At 38.8% G+C, this 16147-nt stretch overlaps 1 protein-coding gene across 7 annotated transcripts in view; it reads left to right on the plus strand.

Moving 5' to 3' along the window:
* Positions 1 to 16147, plus strand: part of ATP8A1 (ATPase phospholipid transporting 8A1) — a 232601-nt gene that overhangs the window by 112234 nt on the left and 104220 nt on the right. For all 7 annotated transcript variants that reach the window (XM_043572754.1, XM_043572751.1, XM_043572755.1 and 4 more), the window contains 3 exons: positions 1329 to 1398; positions 6183 to 6267; positions 8674 to 8813. In XM_043572754.1, coding sequence (XP_043428689.1) covers positions 1329 to 1398; positions 6183 to 6267; positions 8674 to 8813 — 295 coding nt within the window. The remainder of the gene's footprint in view (positions 1 to 1328; positions 1399 to 6182; positions 6268 to 8673; positions 8814 to 16147) is intronic.

Here is a 16147-nt window from a genome sequence, read left to right on the forward strand (position 1 = left end):
TTCAAAGGATCCGGAGTACAAGGGTTCATTAGAGACTTGGAGAAGGGAGAAGGTGTTCCAAATCCTGCAGATAGAGAGCAAGTTTATTAGAAAAAGGTGACATGTTGCTGAACAGTAGTGAGCACCCAGGTGACATGGATATCTTGGATTTCCTAAACTCAGTGGCAGGGTGACTTTTCTCCAGCTGTGTCCATCTACTGTGGTGCCACAGAAAGCACCAAAATCCATTTGCCCAGGATTTGTGAGTTTTGCCAGGAGAAGAAAGGAGCAGAAAAGTTGATGAGTTTGGGACCGTCTCATTAAAGTTGGATTAAGGAGGCACCAAGAAGGGCTGAGACAGAGTATAGACTATTCAATGTCATTACGGAGAGGGCCCAATTGAATGTATTCCCAAAGCACAGGGACAGCAATCGGAGGTACTAATACAGTGGGGATTCTAGATGGAGAAACAGAAGACTAAATATCTCTAGATACCTCAGAAAGAAACTCCTGACTGTGTGGTATGCTAGGATACCATATCTAACTGCTCCTTATATTGGACTCACCTCAGTTCGTAGCAGAATATTGTAAGGTAAACAAATAGATACAGACCCTTGAGAAGTCCTTCTTCTCCCTCATTTCTGGAGAGAATGCTTATATGCGCTTGTTTCTAAATGAGGCATATCTTATGCAGTCTGTGCCACTTCTATTCAGTGTCATTTGCTATCTCTTTGCAAATGCAGTGCAAGATGCTGTGTGTTTGACTACCATTTTTATATCTCCAACGCAGTGTTAAAATGCTTGTGCTCATTAGCTTAGCTTTGTCATATAAATTGGGCTTTTTACATGATGCCAGTGGTTTGCTAGTAATCATTGAAAAACAATCGTTGTGAATGCATAAGTCAGTTTTTAAGTGCCAGTGTTTGCCTTTCTGTGTGGTTTGGGTATATATTTAACATAGATTATTATTTCTGTTTGCATTTAAAGCTGTAACATCCAATCCTCTTAAAAGACACTGACTTTAATATTTTTTAAATCTTAAAACATTGAGCCAGAACTATCTTCTGCTCAAGTGGGTACTAACTCTTGCAGGCTTCCTGGGATCTGTTTTGTAAATTATTCCTTTAGGGCAGTGGATGGTACCCTGGTGCCTTAAAAAGACGTAATGTAACTTTCAAAGATACCCAGCCATACACCCAGGGGACAGTTTGTGTATGTGGAAGGATAGGACTCATAATTTGGTCACATTTATTTTTTCACTGTGAGCGTTAAAACATGTGAGGCATGACAAACATATATATGCATATTCTCAGTATGATGACACATTATGGAAAACCTCTTTCTTTCAGCGCTAGAAAAAGAATGTCGGTGATTGTTCGCACTCCATCCGGGAAGTTACGACTTTACTGCAAAGGAGCTGTAAGTTTTTATTTTTGTCTTTAACAGTTTTGATTTATGACGGTTTATAATGTATACGTTCAGCATTCTGCTATGGAAATGTAACACAGATGTTTAGCATAAAGTTGCTGACATCCACTTTCCTTGGTGTTTTATAGTAATAGTGTTCAGCCTCTTCTGGTGAAATGCGGAATTCCTTCTGGGTAAATTTGGTGCTTTGAAAAAATTTGGCCTAGGTTATGTATATAATTCAATTTTTGATACATAATATTTGAGGTTTATATTATAAAATACGTTAGAAGACAAAGTAGAAAATGCTTTGAAATTATATTAGAAATGTAATGATCCACACCAGTTTGAATCTAATTTTTTTAAAGACCATAGAAACATGGGGAAAAATTGGATCACAGTGACTGCTGTAATTTTCATCATATGGTCATTACTATTTGTTTTGTATTGTTCTAATTATAACAGAATTTCTAACTATTGGTTGGCTTTTGTATATTGGCAGGTTATATTGACAAAAATAGTAATTTGTCATTCGAAGTGAATTTTCCTAGTTAAAATATGTTTACACTCATAGAAATCTAAATAAGGGGTCTACGGACCAGAGCCACTTTTTGTTCTTAAAATTAGCATTTTTCTTCTGAATTATCCTTTCTGGACACCTAATCTACTTGGACTAGTCAGATAACTTACCAACTTAGAACTTTCCAATTTTAAATATAATTGCAACCTTGATTTATTGAATGAAACCTGGAAACTGAACTTATTAGGAAGCCAAAGCTTATTACTTAACTTTTTGTTGAAAATGTTTTTCAATGCCTTGGTTTTAAAGCATTGAAATGCAATTTTGAATGCCGTGTTTTTAAAGCATTTTGGTAGAATTATTTCGTGACGTCTCATAAATTTAGGTTTAGAATTCCTCCGGTTGTTGACTGAAACAAGTAACATTTATTCATTGTGTGCACTTTATCTACCAGCCTTTCAGCTGGATTTTGGAAAAAGGAAGATAAGACCCAACACTTGTCAGGAGCTGAGCCTAGTCAGGAAAATATATATAAAGAGAAGACTAGTATACAATATTGAGGTATACTTTAAAGCTCTCCCACATTCCAAGGGTAGTATTTAGTGATAAGGGAATGATTGATATGTGTTCAGTTAACACTCAACTTACATCCTTCCATTCTTAGTTTTGAGTAATCATCCATCTAGAACCTTTGGGGAGTTAAAGCACTGAATAAACTATAAAAACACTGGATTTCCTTTTTGTATAATCATGGAGAGTTTGTATACATTAACTTGCTTATTGCATTGTTTCCCCTCACTCCCAACCAAGTTGGCTGTGAAATGCCGCCGAATGCTAAAAAGGCAGAAATATGTAAAACAGCAAGGTACACTTGAGAACTGCACACAGTTTGGCAGGGAATAGCAGAATTCAAGGCTGGCAAGGTGAGCATGCATTAGGTCATGCATTATTTTCATGCTCACGAACTTGTATTTTTTTCTGAATTGTTCTGATGCCATTTAGGAAGATGGCTTAAGGCAGAAAAGAGATGCATACAGAGTTACCAGTTGATGCTATTGACTATAGTCCCAAGAGTTGATAAGGATCTGAACCAAGACAGTTGCAGAGAGGATTGAGAGGGTGGAGATTTAGGACTTAGTAACTGATTACATGTGGGTGATGAGGGAAACCATGATCTAGGATTATTATCCAATTTCAACTTAACTGGGTAGACGAAGTGGTACCACGTCCCATGATAGAGGGTTGGGAACTACATCTGGGCCATGAGGCAGAGATGTTTGGATTTTACAGGGGAAGGAATCTAGGGTGCTGATACAGATTTAGGAGTTAACAAGTATAGCTGGAAACTAAAAGCAGAGGATCGATGGGATCTTGTAAGGAGATATTACATGAAAAGAAGAGGCTAAAAGTGAAGAGTAGAGGATCTAAAAAGAGAGATTTAATCAGGATTGGGGAGCAGTGGTTGGAGTTTGGTTTCTGTGAGACAATGGGGGCAAATAGTGCTTTCTGTAAAATGTGGATGGGAGCCTCTTTGATGCCTGAGACAGTGATGAGGTTCCTAATTATGAGAAGAGACTAAGAAAAGCTCATACCAACTCTGCTGGGTGGGGGGGGGGGTATATAAAACCATCAGATTGGGGTACACACAAGCAGGGAGAGAGTGAGAGCAAAACTTAGGGACACATGAGGAAAGTCTAGTTCCGAAGAGAGAACAAGCATGTAAACCACTGGACACGAATTCACTCCAGGTGAAATCATTTGTACAGACAGGTCTGACCAAGGATGCTTAGAGCTCAACATGATTTAACAAAAAACAACAACAACTATTTTTAATCAAAAAGAAATTGGGGTTGAGGGGTGGGGGTACATGTAAGCTAAATTGGAAGTCATAAAAGATCAAGAGAAAACATCAGTAAATGGAATAAACTCTAAACAGAGTGGAAGGGGCAGGGGCGGAGTTAGTGAATTGGAAGACAGCACTGAAGAGTTCATCTAGAATACAGCACAGAGAGATGGTGGTTCTCTGTGTGTGTGGATATGGATGGTTTATTTTTTTATTCTTTTCCAGGTTTTCTGCAATGAAGTTGCCTTGCTTTTTTAATTTTAAATGAAAAAAAAGGAAAAGTATACAATATACAGTTTATGTCTGCAATAGTAGCCTATTTTTAAAAAGTTATATCGACACGAATAAATCTTAATTTATTCAAGAAAATAAAAACGCTATTCCAATAGGGGGCGCCTATAGGGGCGCCTGGGTGGCTCAGTCTGTGAAGCGTCTGACTTTGACTCAGGTCATGATCTCTCGGTTTGTGAGTTCAAGCCCTGTGTGGGGCTCTGTGCTGACAGTTCAGAGCCTGGAGCCTGCTTCAGATTCTGTGTCTCCCCATCTCTTGGCCCCTCCCATGCTCATGCTCTGTCTCTCTCTTTCTCTCAATAATCAGTAAATGTTAAAAAAAAAATTTTTAAATACTAATAATTAAAAAAATAAAAGATGAACAGGAAAACAACTTTTCAAGTGAAAATCGACCTAAGATGAGTTATTCATCTTGAAGCTGTAGACTCTTCACGTAAACACCTGGAATCTGTGCCGTGCACTCCAGGAACATCCCCTCTTGCACTGTTTTCTGATCTTACCTTGCTGAGGGGCTAGGACACCAGATAAGTAAATCCAGTTAGGATTTTCTGTAAATGTAGACTCGGTAGGTTCTAATCCGATCCTAAGGGTGCACACACTTTCGTTCCTGTGAAGAAACCATTTTTGGTCCTAACCACGTACCATATACTTGATGTAGCTCTCTGAATTAATGAGCATTACTCTGGGTAAAAAGTTGATCTTCATGTATTTCTGACAGGTAAGCATGGCCAGTTGTGACTATCGTTTAAAAACATACCATATAATTCATGTATATTCTGTCTCTTGCATTCCTTGAAACCATAAAAGATAGAAAATTCTATTTTGGACATCAGTGTCTTCTGCTAGAAAATTTGGCTACGTTGCAGAATTTAATCTTCCTTATCACTTTGGTTTTCGTGACTTTAATTTTTTAAAAGATTTTCTTAGTTTCAAAGCAGCCTATTTAATTTCTTTGAAAAAGTCATCAGCCTCTGGAAAAAAATAGATTTCACAAGTTATACCTTTCATTCCTAGAAAGGAACCATGAGGGGAAATTACCATTTCCTTTTGCTTTGCCCCCCCCCCTTCCTATTCCACCACTAAAGAATGAAAAGAAATTCATAATTGGGGCCTGGAATATTCCATCTGTCCTGAGGTCACTAAGTTCTTGTTTCTCTCAAGGGTTCTAAATCATACTCCATTAGCCTCCTTCCAAATCTCAGCCCTGAGACTGGAGACCCCAAAATGGGTAATACCACTGAGAAAGTAATTGCAGGTAAATGATTTATTTTTTCCTAGTCTAATAAAACCATGAAGGCCAAACATTAAAATTCTTAAAACATTAAATCCAAGCTGAGGAATAACTAAAGGAACAATAAGCAATTTATAAAGGGGCAAAAATCAGAGAACTGTAAGTGGTGCACAACATTCATGCCGAAAGGCATTTTAAAGATAATCCAGTAATTGCATTTTACAGACTAAGTTAATTGAGCTTTCAGAAGATAAAGTGACACAATCAGAAATATTCAGCTATCAGGCAATGCTAGATTTGTTCAGAATTCTCCTTATCATACCCACCAACCCTCTCAGTGGATTTGGCCTTGTGTTTCTCAAAGTTTGTTCTCTGTGAGCACCAGCCCCATAGAGATGCCCTAATCCCTAGCCCGGGCTCCATAGTGAATGAGTCTGGGGAACATACCACATGGCCCCCTTAGACATCTGTTCACATTAGCGTTTTAAGGGCTCTAAGGATTCCTACAGGGCAAGCTTTGTTCAGCCCAGCACTTCCCAAACTTTTTGAGTACTGGACCATTTTTCCCTGTGGCACCCAGGAACACTGCAGCGTCCTGCCCTACCTTCAGGGTTGGGGAAGATCTTGCAAGATAAGTGAGGTACTGCTAGAATATGAAATGTTGATCACTGGAGTAACTATGGATGTATTCAGAAAGGAGAAAGATGAAAATATATGACTCAAACCTTATTTCTTAGTGTCACTAGGGAAACAGTGTTATTAGGCAAAAAATATTTTGTGCTTTAAAATTAATGCTCAAAGTGATTGCTTGTTTTTATACTGATTTGCTGCTAATAATGCTGCCAACATTAATGTTCATTAAGCTCAAGATGCTTACTTTAATTGCATTCTACCTTCTGTTTGTTTTCGAGGACACTGTAATTTATGATCGACTGGCAGAGACTTCAAAATACAAAGAAATTACCCTAAAACATTTAGAGCAGTTTGCTACAGAAGGTGAGTATAATACAGCAATACAGCATGATTAAAATAAAAAGAAATCAAATACTTCTGGTGTCTTGCAAGATTGTTGTTTCTTGACTTAGAAATTCCTAAAATAAGAGAACAATTAATGTTGATAATTTAGATTATACTATATGCTGTTCCTATTATTTTTGCTTGCTTTTCTGTATTAAAATTTTGAGAGACTTAGCCCCCAAGTTTTGGGGGTATAGGGCCTATAAATCTGTTCACTTTTTAGAATGGGTACTATTCACATTATAAATATGTTGTATCTCTAGCAGTGTAGAAGGAAGAGAAACAAACAAAACAACTGGCTATGCTAGTCTGAATAAGAAAGAGGAGAAAAATAAGCCTATATGGCTATAAGAATAGTTATTCAGTATAGTTTTAACTCAAGACTTCTTAGGCTCCTACCACATGACAGGCTCTGTGTGAGGCTTGGGATCTAAACATGTTGAGTCCTGTCTCTGTGTCCTCCTGAAACATATGATCTGTATAGCAGAGCAGTGCATAGTCTAGGGGAATGATCTAGATTAGATGGGAGGACTCGAGAGTCCTTAAACAGTAGGGTCTGTTACTACAAGAATTTGTAGAGCCTTATCTCTGAACTTAATAGAAGTAGTCAGAGCTGTATCTAAATCTCCCATCTAAGGTTTCACTCTTGTCTGCTTCAGCTACAACGGTCACCAAATGCAGCAAGCCTGACCTCTGATCAAATCCTTTTTCCTCTTAATCCAAAAGCTGCAAAAAGATAGGAACGTTTTAAAAAGCATGAGGTTTTGAAAAGCAAGGGCATAAAGAACCTTCTCCCAGCTCTCCAAAAATGCAAGAGCATGGAGACACTCCTGTTCATAGAGTTCAGATTCCTCAAGGCGCATCCTCAGCTGGGCTCAGCGGGTACAACCTAGTCAGCATCCTGCCCAGGTTCTTTTTCTGGAGGAGGGTTGAGGGAGCATCTCTCCCTTCTCTGGTTATAATACGAGGATAGTCCAGCTCCTAGACAAATTTAAGTTTTCTTGGTCTTCACCTCCACCCTATTCTTTCTGGCCCTGGGCTGAACATCGCTTTTACTCCATGGCTACCCCAGAGTAAGTCTTCAGCCAAATTTCCAAAAGAGAAAAACATGTCCTAATATGGCCCCAAAGATTTAGCTTCTACTCTCCGTGAGCTGGCAATGGACAACCCTACTCCTTTCTTGGAAGATAGAGTCCTCTGGGCACTTTATGTTCTCTGCTTCTTATTTCTGACATGTTCCCTGGTCATATTTTATTTGGCTTGAGGTCACTAGCACCTCGTTATTCTATGAATTAATGACTTTGAGGGAGGGTGTTGTCTTCTCAGGAACCCAATTAACTGAATTTGTCCTGGCTGACAAATGCTTTTGCTTCTTCCTTGTTCCAATCCACCGTTTTTTGTTTTTTGTTTGGCTGAAGGTGGTTTCCAAGTGAGTTATGAAATTGATAGACACTGATCACGAGGAGTAGGTCATCTCAAACATCAGATTTGGTTGTTTTCCTAGGGTGTTTCTGATGAGTACTTTTGTTTTGTCACTATCCCTCAGGTCTTTTAGACTTTTTATACTACACTTTTATGGTGATAAAGAACAATAATAAATACAAGCATATATCCCTGTATGAGGCACATGGCTTTCCTAGGAGACCCCAATGGGGTCCCTCTTTTTCCTCATAAGCATCTATGAAGCATCTACAAGCCAGCTACTGTGCCCAGTACTAGAGTTAGAGGTATGAAGAACTCAGGGCCCCTTCCCTCCAGGATCTGGACACTAATACAGGAAATCCACAAGAAAAACAGTATGAAACATTGTCATTCACACCATAGGTGTGTTTGGGGATTTCTGCCTGTGGGGTCTGAGTGAGAGGAGAATGCTTCCGAGAGATGACGTTACGAACTGAGTCTTAAGGCAGATGCAAGGCAGACAGTTGAGGGAATTGGAGGGGGTGAAAGGGGGAAAAAGTGACCAGCGTGTGCAGAGACCCTGGTGTATAGGAGGTAAATGGCAGAGAAGGAGGTTGAAGACAATTGGTACAGGGTAAGTGAGCCAGATTTGGGGGTTTGGACTTTATCCCGGGGAATAATTGAAAGATCTCAAAAAAGGAATAATCTGATAAGATTTGGATGTTGGAAAAGTCACTTTGGGAAAGGCACAAAGGATGTATCGAAAGAGCTAGGGATCAGAAGCAGGGTGCCAGTTTAAGGTGAGGGGAGCACAAATACCCATTTTACACTAACGTGGTGTCACAACTGAATCAGACTTCAACATATTGTTTGAATTGAGCCAGTCTTTTCAAAATAAGACTTATTTATATAAAAATGGAAGGGTCCTACTTCTGAATAAAATCTTATTTGGTGTTGGGGGGGATATACGCTACCTTTTTTCAGGATTACGAACTTTGTGTTTTGCCGTGGCTGAGATCTCAGAGAGCGACTTTCAGGAGTGGCGAGCCGTCTATCAGCGTGCCTCCACATCCGTGCAGAACAGACTGCTCAAACTCGAAGAGAGTTATGAGTTAATTGAAAAGGTATGTGAAAGACCATTTTGCTCATACAGAAAATTTGGTTTCCAGAAAATTTCAGTCTTTTCAGGAGCCAATAAATAAAGATCAGAACATTTTGACACACCATTCACTGTTGAATCTCCTTGGGTCGAAGCATCAACAGATACTAATTATGGTTAAAACTTTTACCGAAAAGTCTCTGGAATTACTTTGTGTAGACCTTCTTTTTTTTATATAATTTTGGATTGGAGTTAGGCTAGTTTAGCTGTCTTCTTGCCAATGTACACTATTGCTTCTGTATCATTGAAGATAAGCATGCCCTCCTCCACACACACGTGCACACAAGTTACATACACTACGTGTGTGTGTATATATATGTATATATGTGTGTATATATGTATATATGTATACATACATATATATGTATATGTGGAAATACGTTTGGAAATAACTTTTCTCCTGCCTCATTTTATACACAGCCTGAATATGTATATATGTATATATGTATATATGTATATAAATGAAGATTTATAATATGTAATACAAAATAATGTAAAAATACAGCTTGTGTGACTCTATACCTAATAATGAAGAAGACATAAGTGAACAATTCAGTGCTTATACCTGGCTATTCATTGTGTGTATGCACACACACACACACACACACGTATGCATACATATACAAACATCCCTCATTTGTGTCACAACCAAAAATACTCTTATTTTACAGATAAGGAAACCAAAGCTATTCAGCCAAAAAGCGATGGATACACTATGATCGCTGCTTTATAAGTAGCAAGAAATCTCACCTCCTTAATTAAGAATGGCAAACATATTTGTGTAGTACTTACCATGTGCCAAATGCCTTTGTAGCCCTTGAATCTATTAACTAGTCCTCACAACATCCCTTGGAGGCAGGTAATGTTAATGACTCCAGTTTCACAGATGAAGAAATCAAGGAAACAGAGAGGTTAAGTGATTTGGTTGAGATTACACAGTTCATAAGAGGGTGAGCCAGAATCCTCATTCTGGCTCCAAAGTCCATGCTCTTAGCCACTCAGGTATCTTCATTCTAACCTTTCACTTTCCATCAAATAACTTCTTTACTGCATAATTCCTTGACTGTATTCATGTTTGTACTACATAGAATCTGGTTTGTCTGTTAGCTTCAGCTTACTGGATCTTGCCTGCAGGTTAGTAAAAGTTGACATTTTTTTTACTCCTTCCTCTTTTTCAAACAGTTTGCTCTCTGGCACTTCCTGTCTGAAAGTTGGTTAGTCCCACTGATGCCTCCTTCCCCTTTCTGCTCCCATATGCTGCCTCTGTGTATAATACTGGGGAATGTCATGCCCCAGCCGCAGGTGGTTTTCTCTGTTGTATACAGTGGCCATTTGTGACTCGAGATACTGTTCTCCTGTCTCCTCAGTGGACTGTGATCACTTGAGAATCTAGTTTGTTTCTCATACATTCCTTGCATTTGAACTTATTTTTGTATCTTATTTCTCAGAAGACTTGTGATAGCATATATGGTACCTTCCAACTTAATACCCATCCACCCCCCAGTTTTAGAAGCACACACACAGCTTGTTTTCAGTTAACTTGTTGAATCAGTCTCTCTACCTCTCTTTTTTTCCCTAACATATTTATATATGATTATGTCTTTGGGGCATAATGTGGTAAAATAAAATACTTTATTATTTACAATGCCATGAACATAATCTCTTTCAATCTCTCCAGCCAAAGTTACATGTTTCCTAAAGTACTAATGGTTTGGGTTTTTAAGCTGTTGTTTTTTTCTTATTGTTTTGAGGACTAAGAACAAAAAAACTAACGTTTGGAAATAACTTTTCTCCTGCCTCCTTTTGTACACAGCCTGAATATAATGTAGCCTTTACCTCCATGGTAATGTGATAGAATTAATATATAAGAAGTTACAATAAAATATTTGAAAATGGATTCTAACCATTAAATGTTGTTTCTGCATAAAGCATACTGTAGAAAATTCTGGAGTTGAATGTTTAACATGCCTAATAACAGTTTTACTCTGAACTCCCTAGAGTTTATAGATTAGGTTTTATAGGTTTAACAGTTGTTGCAGTTGGGTGTGTGTGTGTGTGTGTGTGTGTGTGTGTGTGTGTGTGTAGTAAGTGTAATATCTGGTATTAAAAGCCTTGGGACTTCCATCTTTTAAATGAAATAGAAGTTCAACCTTTCTCCAGCAGATGGTGATCGTGAGTCACACGGAAAAATTTAACTTGTCTGGGAAATGCATTACATGTATATATGTATATTTTTAGCTTACACATACAGATGCCTCCCTCTGACTGCCTCTTTCCTAAAATGAATGAAAAGGAGATTGATAGCTAATTCCTTTTTACTTTCTGATAAGCCATGGTCTCTAAGTTTTATTGAAAAATCTAAGAACCAGAAAGGTGAAAGGATTGGTTCCCTTGCTCAGCCAGTTTCCAAATAAGGGCTGGATTTCTGTGTCCATTCCTATCCCTAAAACCATAATTCCACTCAGGTGTTTATTTCATTAACTTTAATTAGGCTGCTAATAGGTGTTAGGTATTGGGGAAGCACAGGCAAATAAGGAACACTCCCTCAGTGGAGGACCTGAGCATCATGGTCTGAACAAATTCCTTAAGTGGGGAATTCGGAAGGAACCCGAAATGGTGACCCACAAGCTTGGTCCAACGGTAGCTCCAGAGACATAACTTTTAAAATGAACTCCAGGGCTCCTGGGCAGCTCAGTCAATTAAGCATCCGATTTAGGTTCGGGTCATGATCTCCTGGATCGTGGGTTCGAGCACCGTGTCAGGCTGTATGCTGGCAGCTCAGAGCCTAGAAACTGCTTTGGATTCTGTGTCTCCCTCTCTCTCTCTGCCCCTCCCTTGCTTGTGCTCTGTCTCTGCCTTTCTCAAAAATAAACATTTAAAATTTTTTTAAATAATAAAAAATAAAATGAACCCCAAAAGATTATTTTACCAGTTAAAAGAGGTCAGAGATTTTTTTAGGGAAAAAGAACAGGCACAATAATACTGAAGAGTCTCTGTAACGAAGAGTTATTTTTCTGAAAATACTTTTCCCATCCCTGATCATTTGAAGACTCTAGGATTTTTAATGTATCTAGAGTCAGGGTGATATCACTGCTTCCTTGGTCTGAGCTTGCATTCTGGGTTAAAATCGCTGGGGTGAGTGTTCAGTAGGAATTGTGGGTGATTGTCATTAAAACCACCCTACTGAGGCAGGTTTCAACATGGCAGAGCACGGGTCCTGCGGGTGCATTGCCCTGGCTTTACATTTAGCTGTCATAATGTTAAGGGTCAACCGTTTTTGGCTTCTTCTTTGGCTACTTTATTTATTTATTTGTTTTAATTTTTATTTTTGTATCTGTTTTTATTTTTAGAGACTGCATGAACAGGGGAAAGGGGCAGAGAGATAGATGAAGACAGAGAATTCTAAGCAGGCTCCATGTTCAGCACAGAGCCCAAAGGGGCTTGATCCCACGACCCTAGAATCATGATCTGAGCCCACATCAAGAGTCAGATGCTCAACCGACTGAGGCACCCTAGCGTTCTCTGGCTACTTTAAATGAGACGTGTGGATTATGTAGTCTCTTTTTATGTGATTGCAATCTGTTTTTTTGGGTGGACCACAATATTAGACTTAGCATGTAGATAGTGAATTTTAAATCTTTCTTCTAACAGCAAAACCCATTTAGCAAACAAAGTATTGCCTGAATCATAATATGTATAAGAGATACAAGCAGAGTTGCTCTGATTAAGGGTGGAGGGGTGGAGAGGAACCCCAAATTGGCTCTCCCCTCAACCTCAGCACCTTGCCCTCATCATGGTCAGTGAGAAGCCTTTCATGATTCTGGGCTTCACTGAGCACCTTTTGAAACCATATAATATTCCATCTGTGTGTGAAATTTTTAGAAAATGTGCTTCTCAAAATACTGTAGATGTTCAATGCTTTTCAGTTTTGTTAGGAAGAAAGAGGGCACGCACATGAGTGGGGGAGAGGGGCAGAGGGAGGAGAGAGAATCTTAAGCGGGTTCCATGCCCAGTGTGGAGCCGGAGTCAGGGCTCAATTCCATGACCCTGGGATCATGACTGAGCTGAAATCAAGAGTCGAATGCTTAACCAACTGAGCCACCCAGGTGCCCCTCAATGCTTTTCACTTTTCAATGAAAAACCAGATCGTCACTGTGGTCCCTGCACAAGAGGTTTCTGAACATACTTGAATTAACGATGCAAAATGCCATTGACATGTTAATGGTAGTATTACATTAAAGACATTCAAAATTTGAAAGATTCGTAGAGCTTTTCCTGAAAATGAGAATATTTTTACTATGTTACAAAATAAGTGAAAATTTTGTAAATAAGATTGTACTTTTAAACCCTACTCACTATCTTATCCCTCCAGTGTTTGTTCAAAGAAGTAACTCAGTTTTTGAAATTTAGTTAAAACCTTATTCCTTTGGGTGCAGTAACTCCTAGCATAAGCTGAAAAAATATCCAAATAGACCGAAAACATCCAAGAAGATAATGACTTTGGTCCCTTGGCACAGTGCTTTGTTACTTTTCTTTCCCAGCAATCTGAGCACTAGAAAGCACCCCCTTCATCCTCCAGGGCACTATAGGAAAGAAGAATGTATAAGAGATTTGAAAAAGTCCTCTGGATACCGTTATCCCTACTGACTGTCGTTAGAGGAGAAGTTTTAGGACTTTTACATCCATCTGTAAATATCAGCATCGTCTCTGCTCGTGCTTTGGACTCCAACCCTTGTATTCAGATGGTAAACTTTTCAGGATTAAAAAAAAAAAAAAAGAAATTCTAATGCTATGGGTTGTTTCAAGATGTTCCTGAAACATCTTTTTTCTGTTACCAACGGAGGCCAAGACGCAGCATTGATTCCTAGGAAGACAAAATCGTACAGGAACAAGAAGGGTCAGTCACATGGCTAAAATGCAAAAGGGATTATTAGAATCATATTAGATACTTGAGGTGTCTTGACCCGGTTTAGGAAGGGGAATTGTAGCACCACTTTGGATTTTATGGACGGTAACATCTCTGCATGTCTTTACCACCACTTCTGAGAACCTCGTTTCCCCCTTCTTCAGACAGTATACCTGACTTGCTTTATGTACTTTAACCTTGCTCTTTTGAAAAACAATTCATGTATTTGGACTTGTAATTTTAGATTATGAAACCACCTATACTATGCTGGTCTGCATTTTTAAAAATCTGATTTTTAGAATAACATTTAGAACTCATTTGTATGTATTTGGTCAGGAGAAATTACAGATAAGTAACAGAATGATTACGGAGCTTTATGCTTCATTAGCAGTGGTTTCCCTGAAATTTCTCACCTTGTTCTTTGATCTGTCACTTTACATTTATTCTAACGTCCTTCTAAAACAATTTTTTTTTTTTTGCCTCATCTTCATACTCTGCTGCTGGGTTTCCTTGAAAATTTATAGTACAGAGGGCTCTGATCTTATCAGGGAAGATTTTCTAATTAAACCATTGGCTGAAATAGGAAGGTGTCCCTTCGTGGTAAATATAGATTTCTGAAAACGTTTTATATTTATTTGCTTCAATAGAGAAATGCAATTATATCTTTAGCATTGCACAGATTACCTACTGATCGCATCTAGTGTTTATGAAAGCAAATTATTTATCTTGAGCAGTAACCGAAAACAGAGTGAGATATAATAGTGGGCAGTGATTGAAGCAGTATTTCCCTGGTGATCAAATTGGTGTTTTCTTTCTTCTTCCTGTTATGAGGCATAGATTGTGAAATATGTTTTTAAAAAATAGCAACTTAGCTGATGCAGTTTTGTTTAATAGATTATGGTTCAGAGAAGATCATTTCTGAGCTTGAGAGTAATCAAGGTAGGGTTGCCTGGGTGGCTCAGTCGGTTAAGTGACCGACTTCGGCTCAGGTCATGATCTCACGGTTCATGGGTTTGAGCCCCACGTTGGGCTCTGTGCTGACAACTCAGAGCCTGGAGCCTGCTTCAGATTCTGTGTCTCCCTCTCTCTCTGCCCCTCCCCCATTCGTGCTGTGTTTCTCTCTGTCTCTCAAAACTGAATAAACACTAAAAAAAATTTTTTTTTAAAGAGTAATCAGAACACTGCAGCTTTGACAATCTAGCTCTCCTTTGAATCAGAGAGCAATGTTTTACACACATTTTGTGATTTCTGTTACCTGTACCCTCCACTAGATTGAAGCCTCATGAGAGCAAGAACTGTTTTTCTCGTATTCGTCACTGTGTTTCCAGTGCCTGCCTGTCTGGCCCATGTTGACTACTGAATAAATATTTGATGAATAAATAAACGATTCAGTTAAATAATTTATTCAGAAGCTAAATTTATTTAGTAGGTGCTTGCCTAATGAAAGCCTGGCCCCTATTGCTAATGTATGTAGTCCATGTTTTCTTCACATGGAGGATGTTCGTGTCACATGTGTTGTCACTAAGGATTAATTTAAGGATATGTCGGGGAAAAAAAGAGCTAATAATTCTAAAGAATGCATTCTGTAGAAATGTGGTCACAGCCATTTTGAAAACTTCCTAAATTATTTAACCTATGAACGTGACAAGCACACGTTTGAGAATATTCATCAGCAGACGCCTGGACACATGGCGGGCTGAGTTCTGGGATCTGGGGCACAGCAAGGGAAAAGGACCGAGAAAAATCCCTCTCTTCGGTTTCAGTGGGCGGAGACAGGCAGTGCACTTGTAAACTGAAAAATGAAGTTCCAGACAGGGCTTAGTGCCCCGAGCACTGAGATGAGTCCCCAAGGTCAGACCGTGAGGTGGAGTGACCTTTTTTACATTATCTCCTTAACTTCCCCCTCGAACGTGGCTGACATTTTTGGGACTTCATGAAGACTTCTTTGATGTGGTGTGATAAATAGATCAACCATGATACACAGTGTGACTAAACACAACAGTCTAGCACCCTTCGCAACACGTGGCAACGAGTGGTTTAGAGGATTCCTAGAAAAATATAAAACTTAATGGAAAACAGGACTTTTCTTGAGCATTTATGACTGCCAAGTTCACAGCAACTTCTGTATTAGAATGTAATGCTTTTTCAGATAAAACTACCGCTTCTATTCTTAGAGGCTGCAAATATCCCTTTCATTTGTACTAAAAAATGAAATGTACTAGATGAAAATTTACATGATGTACTGGTGATTTCATGGTTTAAAATTCCAGTAGTTTCCTGTTTTACTGTTTGCTTAAGAATATTTGCAGCCTGTCAGCTCATCCACTAAGACCTGACACTTTTTGAGCATTTACTAAGTTCCAGGTCCTCTGCTCTTTACCCTAATTGCTTAG

Source organism: Prionailurus bengalensis, chromosome B1 (genome assembly GCF_016509475.1).
Source record: "Prionailurus bengalensis isolate Pbe53 chromosome B1, Fcat_Pben_1.1_paternal_pri, whole genome shotgun sequence".
NCBI lineage: Eukaryota > Metazoa > Chordata > Mammalia > Carnivora > Felidae > Prionailurus > Prionailurus bengalensis.